At 47.6% G+C, this 23,652-nt stretch overlaps 4 protein-coding genes across 6 annotated transcripts; 3 read left to right on the forward strand and 1 right to left on the reverse strand.

The window, feature by feature from the left end:
* Nucleotides 1-46: 46 nt before the first annotated feature.
* Nucleotides 47-5,829, reverse strand: apbb3 (amyloid beta precursor protein binding family B member 3). The gene is made up of 13 exons (XM_088279473.1): nt 5,511-5,829; nt 4,942-5,111; nt 4,489-4,538; nt 4,384-4,426; nt 4,044-4,196; nt 3,850-3,977; nt 3,673-3,678; nt 3,433-3,547; nt 2,043-2,100; nt 1,892-1,975; nt 1,693-1,802; nt 1,256-1,441; nt 47-384 (listed from the first exon to the last, which is right to left on the reverse strand). The coding sequence occupies exons 1-13, from the start codon at nt 5,557-5,559 to the stop codon at nt 145-147; spliced, it is 1,392 nt and encodes a 463-aa protein (XP_088135599.1). The 5' UTR covers nt 5,560-5,829; the 3' UTR covers nt 47-144.
* Nucleotides 5,830-5,834: 5 nt separating this feature from the next.
* sra1 (steroid receptor RNA activator 1) lies at nt 5,835-9,691 on the forward strand. Of its 2 annotated transcripts, XM_088279467.1 has the most exons (7): nt 5,835-5,925; nt 6,489-6,551; nt 7,460-7,564; nt 8,688-8,765; nt 8,868-9,034; nt 9,110-9,218; nt 9,295-9,691. In XM_088279467.1, exons 2-7 carry the CDS (start codon nt 6,536-6,538, stop codon nt 9,489-9,491), a joined length of 672 nt encoding a protein of 223 aa, XP_088135593.1. In that variant the 5' UTR covers nt 5,835-5,925; nt 6,489-6,535; the 3' UTR covers nt 9,492-9,691. The 2 variants fall into 2 exon arrangements, with proteins under 2 accessions (XP_088135593.1, XP_088135592.1); XM_088279466.1 differs by lacking the exon at nt 5,835-5,925 and having other exon boundaries at nt 6,199-6,551.
* Nucleotides 9,692-10,202: 511 nt separating this feature from the next.
* Nucleotides 10,203-20,069, forward strand: camk2a (calcium/calmodulin-dependent protein kinase II alpha). Of its 2 annotated transcripts, none has more exons than XM_088279462.1 (18): nt 10,203-10,346; nt 11,323-11,417; nt 11,542-11,601; nt 13,419-13,473; nt 13,586-13,651; nt 13,723-13,795; nt 13,885-13,987; nt 14,191-14,274; nt 14,869-14,963; nt 15,041-15,163; nt 15,248-15,331; nt 15,481-15,523; nt 16,941-16,978; nt 17,056-17,104; nt 17,256-17,331; nt 17,428-17,522; nt 17,759-17,987; nt 18,312-20,069. In XM_088279462.1, the coding sequence occupies exons 1-18, from the start codon at nt 10,285-10,287 to the stop codon at nt 18,313-18,315; spliced, it is 1,434 nt and encodes a 477-aa protein (XP_088135588.1). In that variant the 5' UTR covers nt 10,203-10,284; the 3' UTR covers nt 18,316-20,069. The 2 variants fall into 2 exon arrangements, with proteins under 2 accessions (XP_088135588.1, XP_088135587.1); XM_088279461.1 differs by having other exon boundaries at nt 10,228-10,346; nt 14,191-14,526.
* Nucleotides 20,070-20,809: 740 nt separating this feature from the next.
* Nucleotides 20,810-23,650, forward strand: rps14 (ribosomal protein S14). Its single transcript, XM_088279468.1, has 5 exons — nt 20,810-20,939; nt 22,589-22,742; nt 22,805-22,966; nt 23,386-23,462; nt 23,533-23,650. The coding sequence occupies exons 2-5, from the start codon at nt 22,594-22,596 to the stop codon at nt 23,598-23,600; spliced, it is 456 nt and encodes a 151-aa protein (XP_088135594.1). The 5' UTR covers nt 20,810-20,939; nt 22,589-22,593; the 3' UTR covers nt 23,601-23,650.
* The last annotated feature ends 2 nt before the right edge of the window (nt 23,651-23,652 follow it).

Here is a 23,652-nt window from a genome sequence, read left to right on the forward strand (position 1 = left end):
ACTTTTGTCACAGCACTTCCTCCAAATAAAGTTGAGGTGCATCCAATCAGATCAACATGAAATTTATTTGGTCAGTGAGCATGTGACCGCGCGATCCGCAGGAAGTCCTAGCCGAGCTCGTCGGATGGATGGTCCTCCGTTTTGTTACGAGGTGGCGGGTTGTTTGTTGCGGAAAGTGTCGAAGAAGGCCATCATGCCCCTCCGAACGCCCACGCCGCCACTTTGGCTGCCATTCCCCTTGCGGGGCGACACCCCGCTGCGGCCGCCGCTCTGGAAAATGGCGCCATCCATGGAGTTTGCGCGTTTAACCTTGGACGTGGAGGTGTGCCAAAGCCGGCTCCTGGGCGGCGGCGTTTGAGCCACCAAACACTTTTGATACTGAACCTGAAAAGACCATGTGGAAAGGAACTCATTACAAAGTAGAAATTGGACTGAAGTGCCGCATGAGTGCTTTTGGCATCTCTGGTGAAAAGTCACGCTAAACTCCATTTAGGCCCAATCCCGATCGCACCGCTTCCGTCTGGTCTTGGGCCTTCCCCCTTAAAATGCGCGTTCACGACAAACAAGACGTGTCCCGATTCTCCGTCAACTTTCGGGGTCGGATCGCAAACAAGGCGCGTACGGCCCTTCGGCACCAAGATAGACCCCGACCTCCCGAGATTCTACACACGCCCCCCTCGGCTGTAGAAACTTGACCCTTTTTTGCCGGTCAGTCCCCCGTCGTTCGGCAGCGATCTCTGTACAGTTCTGATTCACAAAAATTGTCGGCCCCCGACTCGGTTCCGCAACGGCCCCCCAAAAAAATACATATATAATGTCCGTGCATAACGCCGCCGCGGGAGAGATGCTCAAGGCAGAGGTTTATTTCAAGAACATGAGCTGGCTAATTTAATAGTCACATTCGCTTATTAGGATCTTATTTGTCTCCTTCGTCTTTCTTCGTCCGCACAATTGGTGTTGGAGGGATTGTGGAATTGTTGTTGCTTAACGCTCGCTGGCACGCGGTCGGGGCTAATAGCATCGGGGCTAGGCTGCTTCTGAATTGTTTGCCGTCCGTTTTTCATTCTCATTGTGTCATCAATAATGTCACGTCGTTATAATTAAGAAGTCACGTCGCGTCTGCTCACGATGATGACGTTGCGGATCTCGTACGTTCGGGCTTGATTTTCCATTCTTTGTCTTCATCTCAACAGACAAGTTAAAGGCTTAAGGGGAAGTCATGGGATCGGGCCTAAGCTACGCCACGTGAACTCACCATGCACGCCGCCTGGACGGCCTCGGATAAGAGCCCGGCGTCCGGCTCGCACCAGAAGACGTGACATTCGAAACGCTGCCGCCCACCATCCACGATGACGGCGAAGGTGCGGCTGTCGTGACCGACCCCCAGGAAGCTGAGGAAACGCACCGGACACGCCCACACTGGCTTCTCCTCTTCCTGCCGCTGCAAAATAAAACGATGGACCTCACATAATAATAATAATAATAACATTCCCTTTATTAGTCCCACAATGGGGAAATTCGAGATTCGAACCCAGGCCTCCTGGGGAGACTGGCGGCGCCTTAGACCACTCGGCCATCCTGGCCATACAAACAGGAAGTGAAAGAAGGCGTCTCAAAATCCAAGCATGACAACTTGGACAAATTCCATTTGCATCGTGACAGGAATTGCTGTCCGAATAAAGCAAGTTTTACCTTAAAGACGGACAGGAAGTTGTCAGTCACGTGGATGACAGTCGCCTCCCACTCGTGACGGCGGGTGGAGTTCATGATGCTCTCGATGGCCAAGTTTAACACCTCCATGCCTGCAACGAACACATGCACGCATGCGGGCCAGTGGTTCAAAGGACGGGGGGTGTGGCCCAGACCGTCATTTGAAGTTGCTGTCGGGTACCCATGGCGCGGGACACGGGCAGGTTGCCGACGTAGCGGACGTCAAACTTGTGGACGCGCGGAAGCCCCGCCTCCAAAAAGCCCACTGAAAAACAAGCAAGGAGTCGGCGGGCCGGCGGCCAATCAGCAGAGCGGGTGAGGCGGCCCCTCACCTTGTCGGGGCAGGTCCTCGGGCGAGATGCTATCCATGGAGAGAGAGCGGGCCATCATCTGGGGATCCCATCGGTGAAACATCATCATCATCATCTCGGGGGACATGTGCTATGCTTGGATTCATTTTCACATTTGCTACACCTTAATAACTAGACGGCGGGAAGATTTTCATCCTCTGGACTAGGGCTGCACGATGTACGGTTTGAACATCGCGATATTGCGATGTGCGCATGCGCGATTGTCACATTGTAGGACGTGCGATCTTTTTTTTTTTTCTGAGAGCACGCAAAATTTGATTAGCTTCATAGAAAGAGCAAGCTAGTGGATGCTCTCCAAAGCCTGTCTCGATCACCCCTTCCCTCCTGCCAGTCACTGGCCACTCCCCCACCCCCTCCACTCTGTGCGCTCAGAAAACACGAACAGGCGACACGGAAGAGACGACGGCGGCATTTAGTCCCCAAAAGAAAGTCAACATCTGAAATATGGTATTATTTTGGCCATAAAAGGAATATGCAACACGCAAAAAAATCCTCTGCCGACAGTGCCTCGCCGTTGTCGCGGCAACACGAGGTCATACAACAAACCCGTCCGACCATTTGAATGCTATTACGTGCCCCCGTTTAACCAGTTTAGACTCATTAGTGGGACCCGATGTAAAGACATCGACTCAAAAAGCAATGACAGACGCATTATGATAAGAAGTCCAAACAGCGTCGACAAATCACGAATGCAAGAAAGTGAAAGCAACTCATCGCTGTCACGAAAGAGAGGTTTAAAAAAATTATCCGCACGCTCGACAAAAGGAATAAAATTCTATCGAGCGGCCATCCCGGTGCCGTATAATAATCAAAGCAAAGTCTTCCCAAACAGAGCTATTTGAGTCATCTGGTGAATTTTTTTTCGAGTTTCAATATGGCAATGTACATCGCAGCCTCCCCAAAAATCGCAATGTCAGTTTTTTCCAATAAAGTTCTCATGAGTCAAACGAAAAACAGTTTCGGAAGACGACTCAGGTCAGGTGCTGTGCATTGACATCGTCTGGTGTGATTTGACCCGTCACCATATGCGACATCATCGTCTTGTATGACATCAACATGCATGTGAGAAATCATGGTGTGCAACATTGTCATGAGCGATGTCATCATCGTGAGTCACGTAACAATGCGTGACATTATCATCGTTTGACATCACCATCTCGTCTGAGATCATCAGAGCTGAGCAGTCCGTCCTGGGGGCGGAACGGTCCGGCCCTGCGACCTCATGGTCGCCGACATCCCTATTTGATCATTGCGTGTCTGTCGAGTCATGCTATGTTACATCATCATCATCAGGGTTTGGGACATCGTCAGCGTGGCGTGTGCAGCCTGCGGTGGCTCAGATGCGACTGACCTGCGAGCACATGCGATGCAGCGCAGTCGCGATGGCCCTGGCGGGTGCGTCGCAGCGGAACACGTGACACTTGAGCACGCAGCTGTCCTTGTCGGCCGCCACAAAGGCAAAGTCCCTGAGGGCAAGCACACACATGCGCGTGCCGGCCGGCGGCCATCTTGTTTACCTGCACCACCGACACGGCGACGCATGCAGAGTGCTGTGTGTGTGTGCGTGCGCGTGTACCCGTGTGCACGTTACCTGTCCCTGCCAGGTGGGGGCGTGGCGGCATTCAAAGAGACACACGGTGATCAGTGACATGTTAGTTTAGCACTGTGATCTTAGCCTAGCATAGCTTAGCATGAAAAGCCAAGTGGGGTGCTCTGTTTTGTGGTGAAAAGAGAGACAGTGACGCTCGCTTCATCACAACTGGCTCACCTGCCATTGTTGCTGCCCACCCCCCAAACGCGGATGTTGATGATTGGCTGACAGTACAAGGGGGTGTGGTCTAAGGGGTCCACAAGCGTTAGCGTGTCCCGCTTTAGAAGCAGCCTCATCTCACGGCCCTGTGGACAGACAGACAGATGTCATCAAGAATGTCAGAAACACAGACAGGCGGAGCCCTGTCTCACCTCCCCCAAGACCCCCAACCCATCCGGCTGCTCGGGGGGGGCGCCGCAGTGAGACAGCTGCTGGATAACGTTGCCCACCACTAGGCTGCTGCGACCCAGCGACAAGTCGTCCTCCTCCACCTGCGTCCAACCCAGCGAGCGCACCGAGAAACACTAGCGGACGTGATTGATGGACAGACGGATGGATGACGAGTTGGACAGACAGAGAGATGGACGGACGGAAGAGAATTTGGGCCGCAGTAAAGATCGGCAGATGTGGAGAGAAAGGAGGGCACGCAGATGAGATTAAGTGCAGATTAAATGTGATGAATTTTGGGCGTGCGTGTGCGCGCGGTCATACCTGTGTGTTGTCATGGCAACAGGAGTCGTCACCCCTCCAAGAACTACAACCACAACAAATCAACATGACGTGCACACGATGAGCATGGGAGTGTGTGTGTGTTACCGAGTGTCAGGTGGGACTGCACTGACGCCTGGTGGTCCTTGTTCATCCTTCTAAGAGCAAACATCACAAAAAAAAAAATAGTCATGGAAAACATTTGACTCGAAAAATACTTTATGTGGATGGCACAGACACTTGCTTTTATTTTTTTAGGGGGGTCAAAATTGTCGAGGGCCGACAACTTTTATGGATAAAGCCGGAGGGTCGAGGCCGGAAGGCGCGGGGACTGACTGGCAAAAAAAAGGACAAGTGCCCAGCTCTGAGATTTTGCATCAAAAAAAAAAAATCCAATTGGAACAAGCAGGAAACTACAGAAATAAAACAAGCCCACCTGGGCTGCAGACAAAAAAATGATTCAACATAAAATGACAAGTCCATTTGGGACACAGGCAGGAAGTCGTTTTAAGATGAAAGAACTCTACATTTGAAACAACACAACCACAAAAGAGTTTGGACCTGTGCGCCAGCCTGTGGCAGATTCGGCTTCCCATCGAGGCGGGGGTGCTGCCACTGGGTGGCGCCTGTGGGCACGTGCCAGTAGTAGGTTCCTGAGGAATCATGGATAGTCCTCCAGCCAGACGGAAGGTCCGGGTCCAGCAGAAGGTTCTGGTCCGTCCAAATGTTGTCTAACGCACGGAGCCATGCATCAAAGTCGACTTTAGCCACTCTGCCACTAGATGGCGGCAGTGAGTTTCACAACATACAGCCACCATCGGTTCACTTAATAGTCCAAACTACAAGTGCAGTTATTTTGTGTGTCATTTTTTTTCCTGACCCGCATTCAGCGATACGATCTACTGCGTGTCACGTGAGCGCAAGTCAATCACACTGCTGGAAAGGCTTCAATAATTAATAAAGCCGCGCATACAGGAAGTGCAGCGGGAGAGAGAGGCTGCTTTTCAACCTCATCTTTTTCTCCCTCAACATTTTATTTTTATTTTGAAAACCACGTAAGGTGTGTGCATATTTCCTGTCAGTCTTGTTGACGTGTGGCAAAAAAAGTTGATTGAACGAAAAGCTCTTACCATCACAGTTGACAATGATGATGGCCAACATGTAGTCCTTGCCCATCATGGCTCCAATCAGCCTCTTGCCCTCTAGAGTGCACACACGCTGCACACGCACTCATAGGCTCGCACACACACACGAACTCACGCGCACTCATAAACCCGCACACTTAAATACACACGCACACAAACTCAGAGGCCCCATTGAAGGTTCTTCAAGTTTTCTGCATGTCTTTGTTTCCAAGGCAACAGCATCAGTCTGGTGTCCTTGTGCGATAGTGTCTTCTTGATGGAGGAAGCACAACCACTCCCTCCCGCTCGCCTCCCTCATGATGACGTCAAGAGTGACTCGCGCTGGTGCCAACTTCCGGTGACGCCAAACGCACCCAGCTCTCGCTCTCGTCGCCCCACGGCCTTGTCAACTCACCTCGAGGTTTTTGTTTTATTTTTCTCTTTTAATTCTGACCAGATCGCGTTTTTTTTTTTGGTAGTTTGTTTTCAAGAAATTGTTGGGTGTGAAATATTAATGTACAACTGTCAAAATCGTTGGAGAATGTGAAAATGTTTTTTGTTTTTATCTCAAAACTGATTTAAAAACAATTCTCTTCTGGTGCAAAGTTTATTATATTCGTAAGGAGAGATTTATCCACAATATGTTCTTCCTGTAGATTTGCGTAAATTGCGTACTTTGCGACAGAAGATGATACTTGACGGCACTAGTTTTCACAAGAAACGGCCAATCCGTTTATACCGACATAAATATCGGTCTCCTCCAAACGTTTGACGCGTTCAAAAATAACTACGCATACACCCCAATGATATTGACTCTTTGGCGCGACATGAACAGTCGTCGCACATAATTAGAATCCCAGGGCGACGCCAGATAACCTGAACTAACTTCGATTAGGCCGACCTCAGTAACGTCATCTTGGCACCGCCCTTGACCCGGAAATAAAACTGCGTTGTGTTTATATGTTTATTTTCTTTTTTGGGCAGCTATTGTAGCGTTTAAGTCCCTTCGGCTTCGACACACATTGGAGGACATGTACGTCAAACCAGGTAGGACAATAAAAGTCTCGAGCAAATCAGCAAATACGTCACGTTAGCATCGAGCTAACTGTTAGCCAGCAGCCAGCCCGACACGTCATTTGTCGATAGGTTGTCATGTACAAAGTAGAGGACACGTCGAATGTATTCTTAAAAGGAACAAATCGCTTTATTTACAAAATTGGATTGATAAAAACATTATTTTCGTCAAGGATCCACTCATTTGTAATGCTCAACTCCTTAGTTATACAAGTAATGAAGTTACAAGATGACGTTGAACGGAAAACAAATTATTATTACTCTGTTTAGAATCTCAAAGAAGGAAATTGTGCACAATTGTTCATTTGTATTTTTTGTTAGGAAAGTTTCACATTTATTGATGTAAATTTATGAAATCTACACCATTCTTTCAATATTTTTTTTGATTGAGAATAATTATTTTAAATCTCTTCATCTAATAATTAAATTTAAAAATATCGACCTATAATCAGTATACATTCCGAAATCTTGAAAGCGTAGCTCACTGATTCTTTTGAAAGGTAAATCTTGTAGTTTATTTTTTCTTTGTCTTGTTTTTCATTCTTATTGTAATTTTTATTTCTTTTGTTATATAACTCACTGGTGTTCTATTGGTGTGTTTATATGTAAACTATGTCAATTGGATTGCCTTATTGTAGAGTAGAGCACACATCAAGTCCAATTTATTAATATAGCCCTTAATCACAGGAAAGTCTCAAACGGCTATACATGCCGACAGTTGTCAAATATTAATGACACCCCCTAATCTTAACGCCCCCCCCTCAACCCCACAGTATGATTATCTATCCCGTGGAATATTTAACGTTTATTGGCTGCTGTACATTCCATGTTGACAAGTCACGCATTAAATAATAATCAAGTACAACCATGTGGTCGCCCAGGTAACCAGGAACGAGGATGGAACGACCCCCCTCAGTTCTCCTACGGCCTCCAGACTGCCCGAACCCCACAAAGGAACCTCCTGAACAAGAGGGCCAATCTGACAGGTCATTGATTTGCGTTGTCATTTGTGTTAGTTCAAATGTGTGGCCCATGTGCAAAAATGTCCATGTGTTGTGTCATGTCACAGTGTTGTGTTGAACACGTGTTGTGTTCTATTTGCGGACAATGTAATAGAGTTAACAGAGCTGGGCAATCCGTCCCTGGGGCGGAACGGTCTGGGCCTCTGGCCAGGCCGGTCCCCCGTTTTTGGGACGAAGTGGTAACAAATGTTAAAAAAAGGGTTCGATTAACAAAGACCGGAGGTAGATTTTAGTCTGGCCCACAAATCGGCCCTCTTGCATGTGATGAACCTACTCGCAAAATGGGAACAGGGTCGGGGCCGGCAATTTTTATGAATAAGGCCGGACGGGTCCCGAGGCCAGATGGCAAAAAATGGTCAAGTGCCCAGCTCTGATGATTAGTGATTACTTAAAAAAACAACATGTTGCATTATTGAAATTAGTAGTAGGAGGACTCTTTGAAATGATGCCCACTGAAAAACCAGTGCATTTTTTGACACACTGTCACTTTAAGATTAAATGGGTTATCGTTTTATAATAAATTCTAATTAATGAAATTTAATTATAATGTAATATTTACCAAGGCCTATGCCAGTATCTCACTTGTTATTTAAGCCAGTGAATCTCAACCACATCAGTGTGCTGTCAGCGAAAATCAGATATCCAATGTCAATTATTTTTGCCCGCAAAAATAATTTCTGGAAAAAGAAAAAGAGTAACACGCTGACTGGATGACAGAAGGTACATAACTACTGTGTGAGAAGATGCTCGTTTAGGTGTGTAGCAGAGCCTGTTTTTTTTTTCAATGTAATTATTGGCGAAGGTCAGGTCAATTTAATCGTGCCAGCCAGAATGGTGACTACGATTGAAATTTAATTAATTGTGCAACCCTAGTTCGTATATGTCGTGTTGCAGTGTTAATACGTCGTGATATTTGCAGTCTTGTATTGTAAGCATGTAATGTTACAGTGTTGTCTTTGTGCAGTGTTGGGTTGTTCATGTGTGGGGTCACACGCGTGTTGTAATGTTACCGTTTAACATGTTTAGTTGCCGTTGTACATGGTAGTGTAGCATCATCAAGCTTGTCTTTTCCACAATTGGTCGATAGATGCCACGGCCCCGACTACGACTGCTCATTCCAGCCCCTCGGGTCCAACGCCATGTGGCTTGGCCCCGCCTCCTGCTGGTCAGACACCGCCATTTCATTGGAACCGGATTGCGGACATTGTCGCGACATGGTGCAAAATATCTCCTCTGACATCTTTTGTCCATTTGGCGCCTCCTACAGGTTGCGCGCCGGGCTGGAAGACAAAGGCCACGCCTCCTGCGGCTGACATGGGGCCAATGAGCATTCCGGGCAACGAGGTCTGCGGCCAATCGGAGGCCGAGCCTGACATGAAGCGCGTGGCGGAGGTTCTGGAGAGTGCGCTGGCCGAGTGCAGGCGCGACGTCGTCGTGAGTTGCATGAACCAGCGATGATGTCATCAACGGTCGGTTGAGTTTGAACGCGAGGTTTGTCGTTTTGCGCAGCCTCAGGTGTGTAATGATGTGGAAAAGAGACTCCGCCTTTTTAAGGACAGCTGGACATCGGGTCGACTGAGTCTCCCCGTAAGGAGACGCATGAGCGCCTTGGCTCGAGGTTGTGCGTCCGTCCGTCCGTCTGACTGTTGTGGTGACTGTCTGTCTGTGACTGTGCCGCTCATGTGCGCCTGCAGAGCTGCAGGCGGAAAGATGGGACCAGGCCGATGAGATCCATCGATCGCTCATGGTGGATCACGTGGCTGAGGTCAGCCAATGGTTGGTCGGCGTGAAGCGACTGATAGCCGAAACCCGAAAGCTGAGTCCTGACGTGACGGCGGCGCTAAAGACGCCGCAGGGCATGTCAGATCACAGGGACGCCAGTCAATCATGACCTTTGAACCTTTCAAAGCTGACGGATGATGGCGGCGGGAGGGCAAAGGTAACAAGGATGAGGAGCCAGAATGTTGTTGCCGTAGCAACCATCCTGCTGCCGATCAATCAGTCTTTTGCCGCCAAGGAAATTAAATGTTATTTTTCTTTCTGGACATTTGCCTTGATAATAATAAAGAAATAAAAAAAAAATACATGTGATTACGTCATAAGTGTCTTGGATGAATTTTAAGATCTCAAACCTCCAAGTTTGGCCTGCGGGGACCTCACGTGACCAGCAGGGGGCAGCAATGGTTCATTTGTGTATCGTGGGGAGGAGATACAAAATTGCTCGAGAAGTGAGCTCCTGACCAATCACGTGACCTTTGTTCGAAACAATCACATGACCAGCGGAGCAGGCCCATGCTTTGAACACGGGGCGGGGTCAAAGTGCGTCAGGTACTTCTATGTGATCTAAAAAATTTTTAACAAGATGCAATATTTTATTTAAATGGCAGGATACAGTTGCCATGGCGACCCTGCATGTGCACGTCCTGGCCCATGATTGGCCGACGGTAGTGAGTGCAGGAAAAGTGTGTGTGTGTGTGTGAGGGGGGGGTGAGTAGGCGGGGAGCAGAACTGGAGAGGAGCCGCGCTTCACCAACCCCTCCATCTTCTTCATCATCATCATCTTCTCGCTTGCACGGAAACAAAGCGGTCTCATTCGCCTCCTCTTCCTCTTTTCCATCCAGCTGCTGAACTTCATCTTCACCATCGCCTTCCCCTCCCTGACCTTGTCCTGCTTCCGGGTCACCATGGCAACGATCATTTGCACTCGTTTCACTGAGGAGTATCAACTGTACGAGGAGCTGGGAAAGTAAGTGGAGTGTTTAATTTTTGACGGTCCAAAAGTTGCATTTGTTGAAATGTGCTCTTATGCTGCTGTACAAAGGCAGGATGGACGGATGGACGAATGAGTGGAACACCTCTGTGACCTCATCCCACTCACCCCCTTCACACACACACACACACAGGTCTCTTACATAAGACGTGTGGGTGTACTCTCGAGAAGCAGCAGACATATTTCATCATTGACTTGCTATCCAGCAAAGCTGCGTGACAACCAGCAGCAATCATTCAAAGTACTGCTCACCTGTTCACAATCTCCATTCTCTGATGCCTTGCTTTGGTTTCTTTGTTTCTTGTGTTTCCTTGCGTTTTGTTGACTTTCGCCCTTGTCACCTTGCTCCCGTGTTTGTTTTCCTCCTTATTTTCGCTCTCCCTTGTTTCCTTTTGCCCATGTTAATTCATTCCCTTACTCTTCTTTCCTTGTTCCCTTTTTTCCTTCCGTCTTGTTTCGTAGCCTCCTGGTTTCATTGTTATCTTGCTCCCTTGTTTCCTTTCCTGTCTTTTTTTGCTTGCTTGCTCTCCTCCTTCCCTTGTTAGCTTTTGCCCCGTTTCCTTATCCCTTACTCTCATATTTCCTTGCTTCCTCTTTTCCCTTCTCCCTTCTCCTTCCTCCTTTCTTACCTTCTCCCTTGTTTCCTCCTTTGATTTCTCCCTCACGTTCCTCTTTCCTTGCTCCCTCGTCGCTTGGCTCCTGTGTTTCCTTCCTCCTTTGTGTCCTTGATACCCGGTTTCCTTTCTCACTCCCTTAGTTCCTACCCTGTTTCTGGGTTCCCTTGTCCTTTCTCTTGTTTCTTTGTCCCCTTTCTTCCTTGGTCCTTATTTCCTTGGTCCTTTACGCTCTCCTCTATCCTCGGTGTCCTTGCTCATTTTTTTTTTCCCCCCTTGCTGCCCTCTTCCCTTCTCCCTCAGTTGATGAAGTCGTGTTTGTGCGCGTGTGCCGGCAGGGGTGCGTTCTCGGTGGTGCGCCGCTGCGTCAAAGTGCTGTCCGGTCAGGAGTTTGCCGCCAAGATCATCAACACCAAGAAGCTGTCGGCGCGAGGTGAGACGCGACCACTTTCCCATCCGCGACACCGTTTGGGCCAGGAGTGCGTGTGGTCTGTTGTGGCCCGATGACGTTTTCGCCCAAATTCAAACGCTCTCCTCACCTCTCTCTGTGTCGTCAGATCATCAAAAGTTGGACCGCGAAGCTCGAATTTGCCGCCTGCTCAAGCACCCCAACATCGGTGAGTCGCCGCAGGAAAAAGGCCCGCAGATGACGACCATGAATTATGGATGTCGCCGCTATGACATCCATAATTCACGTGATGTCATCATCATGTGCCCCAGATATGGTCGCAAAACACGAACCGTGACATCATTGATTCAGATGATTTTTTTTTTTTTGAACTAATCAAAACAGAAATGCACATATTTAGTTCATCCTATTTGTAATTAATTTATTCTAAATAATGTAATTGATAAAGTTGAGTCATGATATATTTAATAAGAGAAAATCAAAATGTGAATACTCAAGTACACAAATATTGGCCAAATAAATAATTCCACAGATTCAAATGCTCCTTTAATTAATTTGGTAATCGTGTGGGTCGATAATGGACTGATCCATTCAACTTTGTTTTCAACCCAGAACTTTGGGTTGTTATGTACAAAATAACACAGGAAATTGGCTTCAGTTCAATTTTGGATCATTTTTGACCTGACTGTTTTTGACACTTAATTAGAATTGCAACTAATTTTACATTTTGCAGATTAATTCAATATTTTAACAAAAAATACATCCACTAATTGGATGTTAGTCAATGACCACGTTTACGACGCATTCATGTTTCATTTAAAATTGCTTATACAATCATCAGTATAAAAAATTCAATTAAAATGAGTCAGTTATACATTTTATATCAACGATACAGCGACAAGTGAAGCGTCTGAAGACAAAGTTCGAGAAGGACGTTCTAGTCGGTTCGCCTCTTTACAGGACGCGCTTTGGCCAATCGCAGCACATCCCTGACCTTCATTTCTTCTCTCGCATCACGTGCGTGACGCGTCTTTGGTTGCATTGAAAACATCCGATCCCAGCTGACTTCGGTTGCCAGCCAATCGCAGGGCACAAAAAGACAATTCAGAGCATCCACTCAACCTACTGTGCATGTTTTGGGAGGAAACCGGAGTACTCGCAGAAAAGGCACGGGGGGAGAACATGCAAAGTCCACACAGGAAGGTCGCAGACGGAGTCAAACCCACGACCGGATGTGCTAACCAGTCGTCCACCGTGCCACCGGCTTTGAAAACATCCAACTGAAGCGCTTGTCCTCACGCGGGTCGCGGGGGGTGCTGGAGCCTATCCCAGCTATCTTCGGGCAGTAGGCGGGGTCACACCCTGAACTGGTTGCCAGCCAATCGCAGGGCACACAGAGACCAACAACCATCCGCGCTCTTTGAAAACATGACATGCTAAATGCAAGATGCTGCATTCATTTCAGAATTACATCTGGAAGAAGGCCTGCTGCTTTGCCCACACACACACACACACACACACACACCTGTGTTAGAAAAGCTCTCAGAGAAACAATTAGATTTTTCTCTCCAAACACTCCTACACACTGCACCAATGGTGTGTGTGTGTGTGCAAGCGAATGTTGTCGGAAGGCTTTTGACGCTTTCACCTAAAGACACTGTTGCCTGGCAACACACACACGGAGCGAGTTACGTTACGTAAGCCTCCTCGCTATCTGTGGAACATCACCTACCCACACAGAGCTGCCATTGGACGCTCAGCCGCCGCCAACGTTCTGATTGGCTGCTTCGGTGCACCTGAGGTCATTTTGCCCAAGCCCACCCGCTCACCGTCCAGGCCACGGAAAAAAAAAAACAACACACAAATTGGTACCATAGAACACACTTTTAAAAAGCTCACTCCGCTGACCCAAACCACACCAAAGTTATGGCTTTGAAAAAATTGCTATATTTTCAATGTTTCCTCATTTGCTTCTTTCCTTGCGCTCTTATCTCCTCGCTCCTTTGTTCATCCGCCACCTTGCAGTGCGGCTTCATGACAGCATCTCAGAGGAGGCTCATCATTACCTCATCTTTGACTTGTGAGTCTTCTTGGCCGACCTACGACCTATCGTGTCATTGATGATGTATTCAGATGCATTCCATATTGCGTGTGTGTGTGTGTGTGTGCGTATTTTTGCATGCGTGCATCAGAGTGACAGGTGGCGAGCTGTTTGAGGACATTGTCGCCCGAGAGTATTACAGCGAAGCCGACGCCAGGTGAGCGACGGCACGTTAGCATTAGCGTGAGCTGGGCTTTTTGACATGCTTCGTTTGGATGTTGTCAACAGCCACTGCATCCAGCAAATTCTGGAGGCGGTGCTTCACTGTCACCAGATGGGCGTCGTCCATCGCGACCTCAAGGTTTGCCGTGTTTCCTCCTCCTTCGCCCGGTCGTCAGCGTCCTGAGCGTGGTTAGCACGCGTGTTGTTGTTGTTGTTGTTGTTGCGCAGCCGGAGAATTTGCTGCTGGCCTCCAAGTCCAAGGGGGCGGCAGTCAAGCTGGCCGACTTCGGGCTCGCCATCGAGGTGGAGGGCGAGCAGCAGGCCTGGTTTGGTGAGATGACTTGATGATCGTCGTCATCATCGACCTTTTTCACCATCATCGGCATCGTTATCGTATTCATCAACGTTATCATCATCATCGCCATCCCTGATCGGGAAGGAAACGCACAACTCACTTCATCTGTATTGCCATGACAACCACCTAGCAACCATGTTGCTAAGGCAACTGCTTTGTGCGTGTGCCCGTGTCCTTAGGCTTTGCTGGGACTCCTGGATATCTTTCTCCTGAAGTTCTGAGGAAGGATCCTTACGGGAAGGCGGTTGACCTCTGGGCCTGTGGTCAGATTCCAAACGTCTCCACTTTGTCTCCTTCAATTCACTCCTTGGCCTCTCTTTCACTCCTTCCATCCTCTCCTGGTCATGTTCTGGCCTCCTCCTCTCCTCTCCTTGTTTCCTCATCTCCTCCACTCTTCTTTATGTGCTGTGTATGTTGTTCTCTCTCTGTTCATCACCTTCTTTCCTCCACTTGTCTCCTTGTTTCCTCTCCTCAGGTGTGTCCTGTCTCCTGGGGTGTGTCTTTTGTGTCCTCAGGTGTGTATTGTCTCCTCAGGTGTGCCTTCTACGTCCTCAAGTGTGTCGTCAGACATGTCCTCTGTTACGTTTTGCATCCTCAGTTTGTCGGCTCTTGACCACTCTCCGACACGTGACCTCGGTCCTCATTCGTGTGCTCCACATCCTCAGACGTGTCTTCGGTTGTGTCTTCTGCATCCTACCGGGTGTCTTTCGTGTCCTCAAGTGTCTTTTGAGACGTGACCTAGATGTGCTCTTCTCAGTTGTCTGTTTTGCATCCTCAAACAGTGTGTGTGTGTTTTTTTCCCCATGTCCTCAGATGTGTTTTTGCGTCCTTAGATCTTGTGTCTTTTCCGCCTTCAGGTGTGATCCTGTACATCCTTCTGGTGGGCTATCCTCCCTTTTGGGATGAAGACCAGCACCGTCTGTATCAGCAAATCAAAGCGGGAGCGTACGATGTACGAGGTCACGTGACACCATCGTCGCTCAAATGACTGTCGGTTGCCGTGACGCCTAGTGACCTTTTCCTTCGCAGTTCCCGTCCCCTGAGTGGGACACGGTGACTCCCGAGGCCAAAGACCTGATCAACAAGATGTTGACCATCAACCCGTCCAAACGTATCTCAGCCGCAGAGGCCCTCAAACACCCGTGGATCTCTGTGAGCGACCGTTGACCTCTCTTGTCATTGGTCATGTGGGCGACGTGTGACGTGTTAACGCGTGCGTGTGTGCGTGCGCTGCAGCATCGCTCCACCGTGGCTTCCTGTATGCATAGACAGGAGACGGTGGAATGTCTGAAGAAGTTTAACGCCCGGCGCAAGCTCAAGGTAGGAAAGGCGGGGCTCCCACTGAGGCCCAACGGCGCATGTGATTGGTCGAAAAAGATTTGTGGTGTTGCTTGTTTCTTACTTACTTTCTTGTTTCCTGTCTTATCTCTTTGCTTCTTCACTACCTTCTTCTCTACGACCTCGTGCAGGGCGCCATCCTGACGACCATGCTGGCCACCCGCAACTTCTCAGGTGGGTCAACTGATGAATGGGGTCAAAGTACTTGTGAAAAATCTTGCTTTCATTGGTGGAGGTGCTGAGTTCTTGTTGTGACCTTTGACATGCATGCAAACAGCAAAGTAGCTGCAAGCTACCACACAATTATCTCATTTACACGGTCTGTCTGTCTGTGTGTGTGTGTGTGTGCACGCGTGTGCGTGCGTGTGAATGGCCAGCTGTGGTCACATGTCAATCATCTTGTAGTTTATTATTAGCTGCTGTTGTTGTTGCTACCTTCCAATTCAATAAGCTCTCAAACCCCAACCCTGGTGAAAATGCTTGATCCGGTTCAAGACCTGCTCCGAGTCCTCGACGTAGACTTCAACCTTGTCCCAATTTTGGATCTCGTCCTGATGCTATACCTGGTCCTGGTTCTAGTCTTAATCCTACTTCTACTCATCCAAGTTGTGGACCTGGTCTCAGTCCTGGCCCCAGTCCTGGAATGCTACCCATTCTGGGTACGCTCCAGGTCCACGACACGGTATTTTTCTTGGTCCTGGTCACAAATCTGCTCCAAGTCATAGTCCTAGAGCTCTTACGATAATCCAGTCCTATGCATGGACCTGATATTGGTGATATGATAAACCTAGTCCGAGACATGGTCCTAATTGTAGCCCTAATCCTGGGCCTGGTCATCTTAGTCTTAGTCCGTGACCTGGCTTGCACCTGACACTGGTTCTAATCATATGTAGATCCATAGTATGTCCTACTCATCCCAGTCCTGCACCGGTCCTAGCCCTGGGCCTGGTTTTACTGTTGTGATGCTGACCTGACCCTGGGTGTGTAACAGTCGTGCTTTCTGTTGTGTGTCTTGTGTCACGTTCGAGGAATGTTTGGTGTCAAGTGTTTTGTTGCTAAAAGTGTCCTTGTGCATGACTCCTGCTGCACTCCAAGCTCACATGCACAGATTCACCCGTGTCCTGCTGGACTGCATGCACGCTGCTGGATTCTTTTCTTTCTTTTTTTTCCCTTCCATGCATCAAACTTTCAAATATTTTTTTCTCTCCTGAGATCTTTGATCCGCCTGGACTGCATAGAGCTATAGATCTAGACATACACCTGTCTAGTGCCATAGCAACATAGTGTTCGGGTTCTCAGTACAGCGCAGTAGCTCTTCAAGTAGTCAGTGTCGAGCTAATGTGCCTAGTCCTGTGCATTCATTCAAACATAGGATGTTAAGTGTAGATCTAGTTTAGGTAGAGCATTAGTCGCCTACAAGACAACAGGAATGTACATAGAATAGTAGCACTTGTGCTAAAGTACGAGGCTAGTCTACTTCGTGTAGCGAGAGCGCCGGTAATGTGGCCGTTGGTCCAGGCGGTGGCGCTGTTTGCCGTGTCCGTGACGCTGTTGTTGCTGCTCTGTGTGTTTGTGGTCGTCCCGCCCGCAGGAGGGAAGAGCGGAAACAAGAAGACCGACGGCGTCAAGGTGAGCGGACAACACGCAGTTGAGCAATCGTTGTCAACTTTGAGTGGAGTCACTTCCTTTTTTTTTTTTTTGTGCAGGAGTCGTCAGAGAGCACAAACACCACCATTGAGGATGAGGACACTCGAGGTAGGCGAGCGCAGGCCAATTCACGCACAATGCCTGCTCTCATACACACAAACGCGCTCACGCGTACATGCAATCACACGCAGGCACACAGTCTCTCTTAAGTGTCAGTTATACACTATATGCTGTGTGTGTGCGCGGGGCCGTGCACCAGTGAGAAAGCAGGACATCATCAAGGTGACGGAGATGCTGATCGAGGCCATCAGTAACGGCGACTTTGAGAACTACACGTAAGTCGGTTGCTTTTATTGTGAAAGTGGTGAGAGGAAGTTGCCGTTTGGTCACCACGGGAAATGCCTGAATCGCTTCCTGCGCTTCTCCCGCAGCAAGATGTGCGACCCGGCCGTGACGGCGTTCGAACCCGAGGCTCTTGGCAACCTGGTGGAAGGCCTGGACTTTCATCGCTTTTACTTTGAAAACTGTGAGCGCATTTCCTGTTCCTGCCCACTCATTGCTACTTCCTGTTCACTGATTGCGGACGTGCGCACGTCTGTGTGTGTGTGGAACGGGTTCGGGGGTCCACATTTTTTATAAATAAGGCTGGAGCGTCGAGGCTGGATGGGTACCGACCTAGATAGCGACCTGAGGGTCAAGTGCCCAGCTCTGGTGCACGCAAGTTTGTATGTCCATGTGTGTTCTGTGTGTGCTTGCGCGCAGTGTGGTCCAAGAACAGCAAGCCAGTACACACCACCATCTTGAACCCTCACATCCACCTGGTGGGCGAGGAGGCAGCGTGCATCGCGTACATCCGCGTCACGCAGTACATTGACGGCAACGGGACACCGCGCACCGTCCAATCGGAGGAGACCAGGGTGTGGCACCGCCGCGACGGCAAGTGGCAGATCGTCCACTTCCACCGCTCAGGCTCGCCTTCCACACTCAGCAAGTACGCGGGCTATCCCTTCAGCAACTAGCAGCTAGCTCTCTGGAAATTCGGCAGCTAGGCAGCTAACACTTTAGACGTTAACTAGCTAAAACCAGTGAGCCCGCCAGATATTTTAGCAGCTAGCTGGCGAAACTTTAGAATTTAGCTAGCGAGAACAGTTAGCTGGCCAACATTGTAGCGTGTGGTCAGCGAGAAATTAAGAAGTTAACTCATTTTCATCTCAGTTTGCGAGCGTGCAAGTGGCTATTGCTTTGTTTCAATCGAATTACTAATTCTTTCTTTCTGTTTTTTGTTTGTTTTTGTCCTCCATTTGTGTTCACTTAGCTAACCTGTGAGGACAGTCCTTTGAAGAGGTCTCCGTCACCTTGACAACCAATTGATAGACAGCTGTTCGGTCCCATCGACAAACAGGAAGAGGAGGAGCTGAGGGCGGGGCCAAACCGCAAAAATCCCTTCATTGTTAATCTGTCCCTGACCAATTAGACCACTCCCATTTTTTTGTTCCAGCCACACCACTCATTGTATTCCCTTTGTTCGGTTTTCTTGTGACTGATGAATAATTGGAGGCCTTCCTCACCACACACATCACAGCGCCCCCCAGTGGCTGGAGGGCTTGGCATAGTTTAGCATAGCAAAGTAAAATGTATATTTATTGAATGTAAACAGAGAGGAAGCGGCGGGTGTGTGTGCGTGTGTTTATTTTTGGTTTTGCCAGCTAACCAGCAGGGGGCGCTATGACAGACTCCAATCGTTAAACTGATTGCTACACTTGGTTTCATCCAAACGCTTCCTTCTCTCGTTCCAACCTCGCGAGCTTCCATTAACGCCTGCACTTAGACTCCGCCCCCTCAGAGTTCTGATTCCTCAAAGCCCCGCCCCCTACACTACACTTGGGTCGGAGTCTAACAAACTTAAGACAGTAATAATTCAAAAAAGAATGTTTTGATGTCGCTGATGTAGTTTTTTTTAGCTCATTAATCCAATTGAGGAGCTTCAACGATCAATTAGCTTCTTCACCTTTCTGTCTCCTCTTCTGCGTGTTTGCGTGTGCGTGTGTGTGTGCGCGTACATATCCATAAGCGTGTTTGTGTGGTGCTCATCTTAGTGCAGCATGAGCGTCTATGCGTGTGTTTCCCGTGTGCTGGTGCAAGTGTAAGTGTCGTGTGCACGCGTGTGTATGCGTGTGCAACGAATGCGTGCATTTGTTGTCTTAGTGTGTGTGTGACTTTACAACGTGCAAGTTTGCGTTTCTTCCGCTTTCAATTGCATGCGTTTGAACTTTGACAAGCAACTTTGGCGAGGCTTTGTTGTCATGTGATTTTTGGCTCTTTTACATCCAAGCAAGACAAAACTATTTGTTTTTCATTCATTAGCTGGGATGTTCTTAACTCTGCTGCGTTTGTTTCTCTTTGTCGCCTTCAACTGCTTTGAAAGTGAAAGATCTCGTACTCTGTGGAAATCTTCTTGCCATTTTAAATGGGCGCTGATGATGTCTACACGTGAACTCATTCACTACCAGCCGAGGTTAAAAAAAAAGGTGGATCTTTGACGTCTTTAGCCGTGAATGGCAGTAATTGAGTTATTAATAGACAGCAAATGTACGTTTATTTCTGAATGTTAGCCGACCTTCCTAGGCGCGTGGCTTCTCCGCCACGTTTTTTTTCTTTTTTTTGTTAACCGCTTCGAAAGTGAAATCTGGTTTGCTCAGTTGTTTGAAGGCCGATGACGTCCCATGCGTCACATTGATGTACAGGATTTTTTTTTTTAATTTGTAGGGTTTATTAGCTTTAGCATTGCTAGCAGCTGTTGCTTGGCTCTGAGCTAAGACGCGGATTAGACCAAAATGCTAAACAAGCTCACGGTCACGTCTCTCAGGTGAAGCAACGACACGGAAAATGTAAAAAAAAAAAAAAAATAGTCAATGTTGTGACGTGTCAATGGATGCATGCTCGCTGCGTTACAGGACGTGAACACAACGTGCGTGTGCGTGCGTGGACGTGAGAGAGAACGTGCACGTGTTTCTCCTGCGTTGTGGAGTGTTGTCAAATTTAAAAAATCAATTAAAAAGTGGATGAGAACAAACATTTTCGTGTGATTTTTTTAAAAAAATTTTTACAATCTTAATATTTAGAAATTATTCTTTTCCTTCCCTCCTTGTAAACCCCCCCTTTTTAGGGGGATATAAATGGGAATCTCTATTTGATAAGATGGGACACCTGTCTATATGGTCAAGTTCCTCTTGGATTGTTGGAGTTGCCTGATAGATGTTTTTACTTTTATTTTTTTATTTATTCCAGCGGCTGATGATTGGAGAGATGCCTCTCGGGAAGTGATTTTAGGTCGTTTGTTCTGATTAATTCGCACTTGCATGAGCACTTTTCTTTTGCAATATTAGCACTTACCTTTTGGCCTGTGGGCTGTCAATAGTTTTACCTAACCCGAAACCCTAACCTTTGGGGGGGGGGAGTAAAAGTAACTATACATGGTCGTTAAAAAAAGAAAAAAAAAACAACCTTGCAATACATGGTCGTTTAAAAAAAAAGCCTTACTATACATGGTCGTTTAAAAAAAGAAAAGGCTTACTATACATGGTCGTTTAAAAAAAAGCCTTCCGATACATGGTCATTTTTTTTATTGATTTTATTTTTTTTTAATTATACATGGGAGTTTTTTGGGGGGAAGCAGCCTTACTATACATGGTCATTTTTTTTATTGATTTTTTTTTTTTTTTAATTATACATGGTAGTTTTTTTTGGGGGGGGGAAGCAGCCTTACTATACATGGTCGTCTTTAAAAAAAAAAGTGATCCTCCCCGCCACAAGAAGGCAGCAGCGACCAAAGGCAGCAGCGACCAACCAGTTTGCCGCGCGTCGATGGAGCGCGGCAAACTTTAACCCCGGATATAATCGCTTCTTTCTTTTCCAGTTGGATCCTGAGAAGCGCAATACTGAGGTGAGACCTGCCCGCTTCGCTATCTTCCCCAATCGTGTTTGTTTGCTTCCATCGGTACTTTTCTTTCCTGCGTGTCGCTTTTATTCCGCTTTTTTGTTCTTGTCGCCCATAAATTGTCACCTTGGGCGCGCTCATTTACTAACTTTGTCGCCCTCCCCGTTCGTCCGTTGCTATCGTTATATGCTGGACGCTTTTATTTTTTTTTTTACAAGGGACCGCAAGTCGCTCGGTTGTTCGTTTTCTAAAGTTATCGTATCGCGTTAAAAGACGATACGCGAGTCATTTTAAGAGTGCCAAAATTTCGCCTCTCGAAATTTGCGATTCGAGATGGTGTCGTGTGACGTCACGCAACATGGCGTCGCCCTGAGCGACATGGTCGCAGGAAAATCTACCTCCTGATGACATACCATCAGGAGCAACTGATGGGGTCGGTGTCTTGTTCAAGGAATATTGGACCTGGTCTCAATGTCAAGCGACCGCTAACCCCCGCCGTCCTTCTTCTTTCCTACTTTAGGATTTAAGAGCCTATGGAGTGAGTGTTGAAATGTAGCTCCAATAGCGTGGCCTCTTCATATTCCCCTATGCACTGTGCATCTCGAATCACAATTTAAAATTTAAGTGGGCTTTCTGGACATTTTTTAATTGTCATTGTGAACCCCCTAAAAAATCCCATTTAGTAAATGACGAGGCTGTGATTCCACACAGTTGCAATACAATACAACTTTCTTTATAGCGCATTTCACAACAGCTGGAGCGCTTTCCATATGGTGTAATAAATAAAATGAAAATAGCAGGAAATTAGAACACAAGCGTAAAAAACAATTTTGTGTCTAAGTGTGGAGGGTATTGAAACGTGTGTTTTGTACGCACAAAACTTGCTTTGTAAAGCGGTATTTCACAATACGTACACACTAAACACTTTTTTTGCACATGGTATTTGACGTTCCGATTAAATCTTTTGGAAGCAAGTCACCCAATGACTTGGCGTAACAAAGCACGATCAGGAAGAGGGAGTTTTGTCGGTACTCTTGAAGAGTTGGGGCCCGTTTGGGCAACTACGGTCACGTTGGCAAGTTGCTCTTCAATTTCATGGAATTGAAATATCTTGAATTTCACTTGCCTCGCCCTTAACCAACCTCAAGTTGGCACTATTTTATGTAAAAAAAAAAATAGTAATAATTGTATATTTGGACAGTTAAGTTTTTTTTTTACCTAAGATTCTGTCATGACAAATCCAAAATTTGTATATTTTTGGATAAATTTTTTGTTTAAAAAATATATATGTACATTGTGTGTATTATGAAGAAAAATGCATTCCATGAAAGGGGGAGGGTACACATCTTCAAGATTTTGGAGGGCTGACTGCAAACCAGGCCAAAATTCAGATATCACGATGTGATGTAGGCTAGAGAGAGAGACAAGTTGAATATAAAGTGACTTCTATTCTGGCAGATTTTTTTTAAACCACAGTCTTGAAGCTGTACTTTGTGAATAGTGGTTGATTGTTAAAAAAAAATTAAGTTGTGAAAATATAGGGCCAACGTATTAAACATGCATTTTGGGGTAAATGCAAAATCCTGAGATTCTCAAACTAAATTAGTGGCCAAAGTGTTTGTGTGGCACTTATTTTTGTGCGCGTGTGTGGCTAGACGAGATGGCGCCGCGCAAAGGCAAAGAGAAGAAGGAGGAGCAGGTGATCAGTTTGGGACCTCAGGTGGCAGAGGGCGAGAACGTCTTTGGCGTCTGCCACATCTTCGCCTCGTTCAACGATACCTTCGTGCATGTCACTGACCTCTCCGGGAAGTGAGTTGTCGCCGCCGCTCGCCTTCATCCCGATGTGCTTGTAACGTTTGCCCTTTCTTCAGGGAGACCATCTGCCGTGTGACTGGCGGCATGAAGGTGAAGGCGGACAGAGACGAGTCGTCCCCGTACGCCGCCATGTTGGCGGCGCAGGACGTGGCGCAGCGCTGCAAGGAGCTCGGCATCACCGCGCTGCACATCAAGCTCAGGGCCACCGGTGGCAACCGGTCAGTCGCACCCGTGACGTCTAACACACCTTGCAAACCAACAACACGGCACAGCTCCTAGAAAACACTTGGATGGTCGAGAAAAGAAGGCCCAACGTGATTTGAATTCCACGGTCAAATAAAATAAGAACAATAATCATCAAACATAGAAATTTGCACACCAGGCCTGACGTGAGTTCAAAGTTTCACGAGTTTTCGCCTCGGTTAACGCCTCCAAAAAGGGCATCTTAAATCTTGCAAACAAATGCATCGTCGCAGCAATTGCATGCGACAAAATAAAAAGCTTTCGATAACTTCATCTTGAAACACCCGACGTTTGAAAACAATCGGAGGAGTAGTTACTTCGTGTGAGTCTAGTTTTTGCCCATATAAATAAGTTGACTGCTCGTGACGTCAATTGGTGTGCTTTGCTCCTCCAGCACCAAGACCCCCGGACCGGGAGCCCAGTCGGCACTCAGAGCCCTCGCCCGATCTGGCATGAAGATCGGACGGATTGGTCAGTCATGCTCATCTCACGCACGCATTGCATCGCACCCACTTCACCGATTTTTGTTTTGTGCTTTCAGAGGATGTGACCCCCATCCCGTCAGACTCGACGCGCAGGAAGGGAGGACGCCGCGGACGCAGACTGTAAACGCAATCCAACCTTCGTGTATTTCGTACAATAAAACGTGTTCAACCACAGC

The sequence above is a fragment of the Idiotropiscis lumnitzeri genome, chromosome 17 (assembly GCF_059441095.1).
Source record: "Idiotropiscis lumnitzeri isolate Australia: NSW breed Sydney's pygmy pipehorse chromosome 17, RoL_Ilum_1.0, whole genome shotgun sequence".
NCBI classification, from domain to species: domain Eukaryota; kingdom Metazoa; phylum Chordata; class Actinopteri; order Syngnathiformes; family Syngnathidae; genus Idiotropiscis; species Idiotropiscis lumnitzeri.

Excerpts from the sequence above, each read along its gene's own strand:
- camk2a (XM_088279461.1), top strand. The coding sequence starts at position 10,285 with ATGGCAACGATCATTTGCACTCGTTTCACTGAGGAGTATCAACTGTAC. Across the intron at positions 11,418-11,541 it reads CAAGAAGCTGTCGGCGCGAG|ATCATCAAAAGTTGGACCGC; the intron begins GTGAGACGCGAC and ends CTGTGTCGTCAG. Across the intron at positions 17,105-17,255 it reads TGAGGATGAGGACACTCGAG|TGAGAAAGCAGGACATCATC; the intron begins GTAGGCGAGCGC and ends GCCGTGCACCAG.
- sra1 (XM_088279467.1), top strand. Across the intron at positions 7,565-8,687 it reads CAAGAGGGCCAATCTGACAG|ATGCCACGGCCCCGACTACG; the intron begins GTCATTGATTTG and ends ATTGGTCGATAG. Across the intron at positions 9,035-9,109 it reads AGTGCAGGCGCGACGTCGTC|CCTCAGGTGTGTAATGATGT; the intron begins GTGAGTTGCATG and ends CGTTTTGCGCAG.
- apbb3 (XM_088279473.1), bottom strand. The coding sequence starts at position 5,559 with ATGATGGGCAAGGACTACATGTTGGCCATCATCATTGTCAACTGTGAT. Across the intron at positions 5,112-5,510 it reads CATCATTGTCAACTGTGATG|ACAACATTTGGACGGACCAG; the intron begins GTAAGAGCTTTT and ends TCCGTGCGTTAG. Across the intron at positions 1,442-1,692 it reads ACTTCCTGTCCGTCTTTAAG|CGGCAGGAAGAGGAGAAGCC; the intron begins GTAAAACTTGCT and ends TTTATTTTGCAG.
- rps14 (XM_088279468.1), top strand. The coding sequence starts at position 22,594 with ATGGCGCCGCGCAAAGGCAAAGAGAAGAAGGAGGAGCAGGTGATCAGT. Across the intron at positions 22,743-22,804 it reads GTCACTGACCTCTCCGGGAA|GGAGACCATCTGCCGTGTGA; the intron begins GTGAGTTGTCGC and ends CCCTTTCTTCAG. Across the intron at positions 23,463-23,532 it reads CATGAAGATCGGACGGATTG|AGGATGTGACCCCCATCCCG; the intron begins GTCAGTCATGCT and ends TTGTGCTTTCAG.